The 9,757-nt window shown below is 35.9% G+C and overlaps 1 protein-coding gene across 13 annotated transcripts in view; it reads right to left on the bottom strand.

The window, feature by feature from the left end:
- Positions 1–1,241: 1,241 nt before the first annotated feature.
- Positions 1,242–9,757, bottom strand: part of TBC1D23 (TBC1 domain family member 23) — a 35,908-nt gene continuing 27,392 nt past the window's right edge. For 7 of the 13 annotated variants that reach the window (XM_074595656.1, XM_074595607.1, XM_074595645.1 and 4 more), the window contains 4 exons: positions 6,770–6,858; positions 5,540–5,675; positions 4,207–4,401; positions 1,242–2,985 (listed from right to left, as the gene is read on the bottom strand). In XM_074595656.1, the coding sequence (XP_074451757.1) occupies positions 2,904–2,985; positions 4,207–4,401; positions 5,540–5,675; positions 6,770–6,858 (502 nt within the window). In that variant the 3' untranslated portion in view covers positions 1,242–2,903. The remainder of the gene's footprint in view (positions 2,986–4,206; positions 4,402–5,539; positions 5,676–6,769; positions 6,859–9,757) is intronic. The other 6 variants (XR_012588446.1, XR_012588448.1, XR_012588444.1 and 3 more) reach the window with 2 other exon arrangements.

Below are 9,757 nucleotides of genomic sequence, written 5' to 3'. Positions count from 1 at the left end.
ATCTTTACTTACACCTGATGAAGGCCATGTAAGTAAAAACACATCTCCACAGTCACAGTATTTTTGGAGGTAATACATGGAAAGTTCTGTACAAATTCTCATACAGATCAGAATCTAAAAGAATTTGTGAGACAACTGAAGAGACACCAGTGAGCACGGGAGCACTGACCCTGGCTACGAAACACATAGGTAAGAGCTTCCATTTGGCAGGAAAGCTTACTCTGAGAAGAGCATTTCTTTCCTGCTACAGACCTCATTTCTGTCCCCAAAATAAATAAAAATAAAACCCTAGCAACACAGCACCTGTCATCTTATATTCAACAATACAGACAGCAGTGCATGCAAAATAAAACAAGAGCCTGCAAACTTCTGACAAATAATTTTAAAAAAATTCCTTGAAGATGAAAGGGACACGAAGTAGCACACTGACTATTTTGAATTTTCTTTTCAAAAACTGTCACTCCAGTACTACAATTGGAATTCCTGCTTAGCAATACAAGTTTTGTAACCAACATGCTAACTACAGATCCATACACTATGAGGAAAAAGCAGCCTCTGAACTGTGGGTAGAGATGTATAAACCACTACTGAATTTATTCATGGTTTGTACTGAGCTTTGTAATATAAGGAGCCTGATAATAACTTATACATTGCCTTACAAATTGCAAATAATTAGCCTCTTAATGGCTTGGATTATACATTTCTACACAGAAGAAACTTAAGAACTGACTTACTGCAGCTTTACCTACTGTAGATCTAAAAGCTATTTGTTGTCCTCATAGAGAAGCATACACATTACCCACTTTCCACATTTAACACCCAAATACACCTATGTAACAAATGAGTGTACTTTTTACAATTTCACCTGCCCCAAGAACTAGGAGAAATGAGAGGTATCATTTTATCAACATTTTCATAATATAAAAAAAAAATGATGCTGAGAAGTCTGGTATTTATGCAGAGACCCTTTCTATAATTTGACCATGCGATAACTCATTTTTACCTTTCTAGGAATGCTTACTATGGCTCACTCAAAAGTATTTAATTAAATTAGTCTAAGTCTAAATTCCAGAATACTTACTTTAAGATGTCACTGACGGTAGCTCCCTATGATCCATCATCAGCTTCTTCCATTCCAATGATCAAATTCACTTCCATTTACAAAATACCTTTAGGAAAAACTGTTAATTGATTCAGACGATTCACACAGTATGCAATTAAATGCTTTCTGACAGAACAAGTTATGTTCAAATTGTACTGGTTTATTTACAACTGTAGTTTATAAACAGTAACACAAACATCTTTACATGAAAAAAATCTCATTGCTGAAGTAGGCACAGAGTCAGAGACTCTTTAGGATATTTTCAGAAGGGAGCAGGAAGAGGAAAATGTAATACAACAGCTGCTGGGCAAAACTAAATACATGAGTGTTGGCCCAGGTGCAATTTCATGCAAATATCTCCAACAGTTCAAGTTCTATTGGTGTTTACTCAGTTACTAAGAAGAAAAAAAAAAAAAAAAAAAGGAATTAGTTCCAGAAGTAAGGTGCCCTAGCTTGATTCCTAGTAAAATAACTTAGAATAACTGTTTTTTATAAAGGTCAGTTTAATTTATTTTACCTCCTGATGATCTACCAATTCACAGGTTTTGATTTAAATACTCAGAAGACTTCACGCAGCAAAGCTGATCCCTATTATCTTTACTTCACAGTTTTTGGTAATTTCCACATCGGTCTATAAAGGTGTGATGCCTCGGCCATAAGGACATCCCTGTACTGAGCTTTTTAACAGGAGAACCATTCTTGGAACAAGCGGAAATCTGCTGATAAACAATCACATAGCTGCCATCTCTGAAACATTAACTAATTTAGAAGATGTTAGTTAAAAGAATATAAGCAAATCCTCAAATCAATGAAGGCGACAGGTAATGAATACATCTATCACAGGTATATAGCACTTGAATCTCTTCGCTTTATTCGTGCGCACTATTTTTCTTGCTGAACACACCTTCAATCAGCACATACACACTTCTGTGCTGAACTAAAGGTTTCTAAATGTCTAATTACTATCTTAAGACATCTTGTTTCTGAGGAGCAAGGTAACTTGTTTTAGACTGTCATATTCTGTCATGAAGCATTAGGTTCAATTTCAATGCACACACTGGTCTTTACAAGAGAAATGGCTTCAACCTATGAAATGTAAAATTTTGCATAATTAAAAAAATCACAACCCTGTAGTAAAAGCTTATTGTGCACAGTTCGTTTTGGTATTTAAAAATACCCTTACAACCAGTTCGAATTATTTAACCTAGTACTAGATAAGACTTTTTAAAAACTTAATTTTACAAATTGCTTGCATTTTTCCCATTTATCTGTAGCCCAACCTGGACTTAACCATTTTTAATGAGAAGGAACCAGTATTTTTAATATTTTTATCTGCTCTGCACATAAACCCAAGTTTTTAATCAATCCTTGATATTACCCAGTAAGCAAAATCAAATTTATAGACTGTAGGCAGTGGAGACATTTTACTTTCAAGGGACAGTAATTAAAAAACCCATTCTGTTTTCAACTGCTTCTCCATATCTGGTAGTGCTTCATTCTTTTAACACACTTAATATGAACACAGACCACTCACATTAAGGCTGCATTAAAAATGAAACAAACTGACCTTTATAATAAACATTTCAAAACAAAAAAACAGAACAATACAAAAATTAAAAATCCTGTTCAGAAATTGATAATAATTTACCCTATCTTAAGCCTGCTACTCAGGCACTCCCATCAGCAAACAGAAAAATTCTCTTAAGTTAGTATTCAAGTTGGGAAACAGTCAGCTTGTGTCCACATACAGTATCTTGGTTGCTTCTTCTTTATAAACTGTTCTCTACAAAGTCTTTAGTTATTAACTCTCCAAGGCATCCAATACTTTCATGATCTGTTGTTTTATGGCTTTGGTAGCATCACCTGCATTAGGAATCAAATACCTTAAAAAAAAAAGATTAGAAAAAGCCATCATTAATTCACTATAAAATTTTTGAGTATCAATTCCATAATTCTTGTTTTGATTTTTCCTCTGGCACTAACTAGAAGGAAGGAGGAGGGGAATATATTAAAAATGAAAAACTACTGAGAAAATATTATTTATTTCCTGTTTATACTATGAAACACTTTCCATTTGTGAACTTAGAACTGCTTAGGAGTGCTTCACAGGCCATCCTGGAAAGGAAAAGTTCTTTATTAATTGACAACAGTATAGATCTGGCAGTTCCAAGATCTCTAGAGACAGCACTGTCCAACTGAAGCATGTCAGTTCTTGTTTGTTTGGGCTTTTTTAATTCTTACAGATAGCTCTAGATCATTTGTTTATGATCCTTTCCCTTCTAGATTTGCTCCAGTCAACAAGGTGGCGATGAAGTAATTCAACAAGCAGCAAAGTTCTCTGCAACATTTTAAATTATCATTGTCTGACCTACTAGCAAACTAATTTCACTGTAAGTAGCCAACAGGCAGAGAACAACTTCCCTAGTTAGCTGGGAAACTCATCTCCCACCTTTTATGGAAACAGAGCACCCACTGCACACAGTTCTCCCCAAGGAAGAGGATGAGTAAATGTCCAACTGATGTCAGCAACTTTGTCAAAACAGTGCCAAGAAACAACAGGCTACGCCAGTGGAAAAAAGCCCAATACACCCATCCCCCTGACTTCCCCCCAGCCTTAAGCAAGCAAATGTTGAGCATGGCAATATCTAACTTTCAGGAACCATGTTTCAGGGGTTCAGAGTTTTGAGGTCAGGCTTTTAGACTCCTTGTACAATGCATAGGAAGAGTTAGAAGTCTCAAAAAAGATACCACAGAAGAAAGATTACTCTCTTAAATCACTCTCTTCACAAATCCATACTTCAGGCTGCAGATAGCTGTCCACTTCATTTTCATTTAAGACACCTTACAGAAAGAAAACACTTCCACACATCCCATCCCCAACAACTGTCATTGCAGACCACGGAGTTCCCTTCTGCTGTGTCTTGTAAACTCTCCTCATTCCATTGGCAGATCTTTTTTCTAGTTCACATCTGAATTATCTATACCTAAATAAAAAAATACTACTTTTGAACTCAATTATGGGAACTACAGCATGCCCCTGATTTCCAGCTGACAGCATTCTGTAGATCATTACTACTTAGATCTTTGCTACTGAGATGGCTTACCTTTCAATCGCCAAAATTTCTATGCCTGAAGTATTGCTATTTCCATATTTAAAGGTGATCAGTTCCGGGTGTTTCTTCTTGGATGTGATTTTGACTACAGAGTTGAGTGCCTGTCGAGACTGTATGTAAGCCAGTCCCTTTCGTGATGGAATCTCTCTCAAACAATACATATGAGTTGCTGTCACTAGGAGATGACTTGAAGAAAAAGAAAAATACAAATTAAATTTGCTAATGAACTACATACCAGCTATTTAGAAAGCTAAATTCTACAAATAAGCTACAGGGAGAGAGCTACATAAAACAGTTCCCAAATCTAATTTGGAAAGGTCTACAAAATACTTCAGATTTTCCTTCACAGTACTGTATCATAGCTATTTTTGAAAACAAACATAGCATCCTCAACAGCATACAAAACCAGAGTGAGCAGTTAACATCACCACCTCAACACAACAGCCACGAATGCTATGAAAAATGATCCCAACGACCAGTAATGTGTCAGGAAATGCACAGAGTAGGGAAAACGCCTCCAGCCTCTCTTCCGTCCTTCAATCATACCCTAACCCCATCCCTCCACCTACTGAGCAGCAACTCTACACATGGAGCATCAGACCTAAGTTGAAAGGATGTGCTGGCACTCCATCATTGTCAATGAATGTACAAGCACTAACATGCAGATGCTGACCTGCCATCTTAGCTCAATACCCACTTTTGCTTTCTTCACGGAAGGCATGCATGTTCAACTAGTGGTGGGAACACACTAGTTAAGTTCCAACTCTGCTTGAGAAGTCATACTATGACAGCTTACTAACCATACACCAAATAAAAATAAATCTAATGGGAAAATAAAATTAATAATAAAAGACAAGAACAGATCATGATGCAAGAGAACGCCCATCAAAATTTTCTGTAATCTAGATTCAACAGGATTTGTACTTTTTGTGGAAGATAAGATACAGCAAGCATCATGTTCTGCCCTTGGAGGATTAACAAGGTCACTGAATCTTAGGGGCAAGATGGGTGCGTAGTACAAGAAAAAAGGAGGCACACGTACTTGGATCTACCTGGTCTTGAAAAATAAGGCTATGTATATTGAGAATATTTTTCTTTCTATCTTGTTTTGCAAAGCAAAACTTCATACAAGGACTTGTACATAATTACCATTCTATAAGACTGCAAATATAAGAATGCAAATATAGTGGTAATATTTTGTTCTAGGTTGTTCCGCACCTTCATTTCCTAGTTTAATATCAAGAATAACTTAAAAGCCCAATATTTTTTTTTAAATGTGTATCAAGACAGACATTTTCATTAAGCTTAGGACTAATTCCAGTACCTGGGAAACATATGTCCATTTTCTTTTACTTCATTACAGGGGAAGTTATACTTCACATCAGGTTTATTTATCCACGTTTGGATGTTGACAACCTCTTTTCGATCATCATCTGACATTGAGGAGCTATCAATTTCATCTATTTTGAAGGGAGGGGGTAAAAAGAAAAAAAAGAAAAGAAAAAATTTTCACACAACATCAGACAACTTTTCAATTCACTTAAACCCAGAGTAGCTATACGGGTTCAAATCAAGGTCTACCTAGACATAAACAATTGTTCAGAGGGAAGAAAGAAAAAAGCACGAGTATCTGATATTCCTCTTTAATTCTCTCTCAGCAGACAACTATTTTCAGCTCAGGGGATTTATTAGGCTGTTCTGATTTATCCATTCAGTATAGTTTAATAGATCTCTTTTACATGGACTTGTCCAGACTATCCTTGAAGCCCTGTAAACTTTTGGTATCTACAACACCAATATCTTTCAGCATGAAGTACCAAAACCACTTTAACTACATTCCAGGAAAACCTCCTCTTGTGGCTTCTAGTTTTTTGTACAAGAAGAAACAAACATCTGTTGATGCCTTTCCATGCCAGGCATTATTTTTGCAGGCTGCTTTTCTTCCCTTAAATTGTCTATTTCACCTAGCAGAAGTTCTAATATTCAGTTATGGCTGTTGTGAAAGCTATTTCACATCTTTCCTCACCCTTCTTATCCCTCTCTGAACCTCTCCTGTTCAAACATGCTGTTTCTGAGATAGAGGATCAAGACGCACAATATTCAATGTGTGGGTGAACCATAGGTTTATACAGTGACATAATGACCTCTGTTTTACTCTGTTCCTTTCCTTGTAATTCCTAGCATTTGATTTGCTTTTCTGACTGCTAATGAGCACTTACTTATTATAAACTTACTGCTCCTGGACACAGCCAAACCAGTCTACCATTTTGTATCTGAAGCTAGAACTGTTTTTCTTTCATGTCTTTCTTGTCTCACATTAATTCATACTGAATTTTATTGCCCCATCACTCAGACTAGCAAGACTCCTTCAATTCTTCAGTATGCCCTTACTACCTCGAATAAACTTGTGTCATTAGTAAAAAATGGTTGTCTTCACAGTTAAAAAGATGTCACATTGTAAGACAAAGATGTAAAATACACTCATGATTTAGCGAAACTTAATAATTTTGTTTAAATAAGCTAATATAAGTAAAGAGGAAAATCTTCTACTTACCAGTATCATATTCTTCTTCATCTCCGATGCTGAATACTGGTTTCACACCACGGTAGGGTTTTCCTACTCTGTCACTGCTGCTGATATGTCTGTTGGCAATGAAAAGGGCAGGAGAGGACATGGGATAGGAGAAGAAATGTAACTGTCAAGCTGATAGTATGACTCCTACAATAACACATCAGCAAAATGTAAACACAACTGTGCAACTGAGGAGGACAAGAGAGTTTCATGAAGCTGCTTGCAAGGAAGCTGTGACTGGGCCATCAAGCTATTTGGTTAGTGAAAGCACATATTTCAGTTACTTAGCGAGGCTGACTGCTGCAACAAATAAAAAGTGAAAAGAAATACTTCTTTGTTTCAGGAAGAACTTCTGGTCACTTTCTCAAATGGCAAAATACATTAGAGACCTGAAAACTGACAAAATGCTATGAAATTTCTAGCATGAAATTGAAATACTTCTGGACAGTCAGGGCAGCTTTACAAGGATGCCAAATTGGGATGAAGGAAAAAAAATAAATTAAGACTATTAACGAACACGTCTGGAAGCTCATTTTTCTGGTTAATTCCTCAAAAGATAACAAAATACCTTAAGCACTTCAAAGTGGGCTTATAAACCACCCACTGTAGCGTGAACTCTGACTTCCTGTCCATTACTTTTTCCGTCATGAACCAAATCCTGAAATCTTTTGTGAAGCAATCCCTACTGCTAAAATCCCAGCATCACTAGGATTTCTGCGAAGCTATTGACCTCAAAAATAACATTTAAATCTATTTCTATGGATTATATCAAATGACACAAACACACACGGTTGCATCTTAATGTTTTGACAGTAACAGTTACAAATCCTGAGATATTTTAACGGTCCAGCTCAGAGTACTGTGATTACATGGCCACAGCTGTCATGTTAAAAAGTTCTGGCCCTCAACTGCTGAAAATATCTCAAAAATATGAGAAAACCTAAAGGTTCAAAGCCACAAAATACTTAATTCCTGAAAAAATAAACACTTCCTGATCTTAGCCTTTAGAATTGGCAACATGTAGTAGTCTAAAGAAACAAAACCAAACCAAACCCCACCTGTTCCTTTCCCCCATTTCAATTTCTATAACCTCCCTCCCCGCAATGTGTATTTGTATTTCCTATGAACTACAAGCCCTGGTTCTTGTTCTAAGTGTATTCACAAACTCCAGTTTACGTGCTACTGTAGAACCAAGTTGGAGAGGCAACCTCTTTAGTAATACATAAAGGAATGCCAGTACTTATGTATACCTGAAAGCATATTTGAAATTTTAAAAAAAGAAACCTGAATTTTCTACGGCTAATGTAGACAAAACAAGGAAATGTTTAATAGGAAAAAGAACCCCAACGAACAGAAATGCATTCTACAATGAAACAAAAAATAAACATACAAAAACATGCTCATTAGTGTTGAAGACAATAAGCATCAATGACACTGACAATTCAAGAAGGCAGTGCTTCTATATGGAGGATTTGTAAATATGCTTTAGTAATACATAACCAATTGAGTAAGCAGCAGCACATTTAAATAGTGTCAAATTGGATTACACAGAGAGGATTTAAGAGAAGATCTTCTGGGTGTTTATAGACCAAAGTTAGTCAAGACAAGAGAAAGTAAAAAGCTACTTTATAAAAACTGGGAACATCTTAAACTAGAAATGGATTTCCTTTAACCTGTTGCATGGAAGGCTACCATTACATTGTTACAAATGGAATGTGTAATTCCATTTAGCAGCAAACCTGCAAAATTAAATATATCGGTGATAAACACAAAATGGATCTAATTGAATGGATGGGAAAAGAATGCCATTGCAGGTTTTTAAGAAGCGCAAATTTGAGAATAGTCTAGTGATCCACAGTGTGAGCAAATTTATTACTGCATCTTCCCAATGAAAGAAGATGAGCAATGTCAGTGAAAGGAGCAAGTAAATAACTGAACTATAATCTCAATATATCAAAACTTCTTGGTTACAAATACAGATTCAAGTGTCTTTCAGTTATCAAACAGAGCCATCAAGTGTTTTAAGTTGGAATTTTAAGACTTTCTTACCATATTCTAAAAACTGATAAACAAAACGTGGGGAGAAATCCCCATGATTTCTAGGATTTGTAAATTAACAAAAATATATTATATGCTATTGGGATATTCCCTTTTTTTTTTAAAAAATACCGGTTAACATTACTGTTGGTTTTGCTCACACACCACCATTCTGTAATGCTTACGGATAAATCCTATCTCAAACTATTTGCAAACTACTTGAAAGAAGAATTGGTCCAAAATCCTTGAAAACCCAATCAGCATTTTAGATCTTCCTTAATTCTTCCAGCACCAATCTTCATGCTTTTCAGCCTATGAGGGTCAAGAGCTATAACAGAGTTCCTAAAGGATAACCAAAGTTCCAAGGTGATTACACATGAGCTGTCCTTCATTTATCACGAGTAATTTTATTTAACCTCAATTCACAATTTTTATTTCTGAAATAATAAGGCAATAAATCCGAGTCAAATGTGGGACTCCACGTTTGTGTGAAACACAGTAGTTACATGAAAAAGATGAGGGAGAGATGCAAGGCATGTTTACCTATAACTCAGCATTTTTCTTTCCCCAGTAATGAGCACCTCTGCTCTACCAGTATGTTTTAACACCATGTGATGAGAACCATAAAAGTTCCAGATTTCCAGGCAGAATTTCTGTATGGATTCCCTGTCACGTCTAAGCTCTGATGATGCTTTATGAACAGTTTATAACAAGTCCCTTTCATAGTTGTAGTCTCTCCTGTTAAAACCTTAAGGCATAATCTGTTCAGTAATTGCTCCTGGTGTCTTTCACTAGTACAAGTCACTAATAAAATGTATATAGGAAATGACAAGTAAAAAAAAAAATCCATAAAAAGCAATAGTAAGGAAGAGAACAGAAATAACAAAGCAGAAACTAAGAAGAAAGCACTGCCAATACATTCTTTTCCTTCCT

This window comes from Larus michahellis, chromosome 1, assembly GCF_964199755.1.
Source record: "Larus michahellis chromosome 1, bLarMic1.1, whole genome shotgun sequence".
In the NCBI taxonomy this organism is placed as follows: domain Eukaryota; kingdom Metazoa; phylum Chordata; class Aves; order Charadriiformes; family Laridae; genus Larus; species Larus michahellis.
This window is presented reverse-complemented; position numbering and strand designations above follow the sequence as displayed.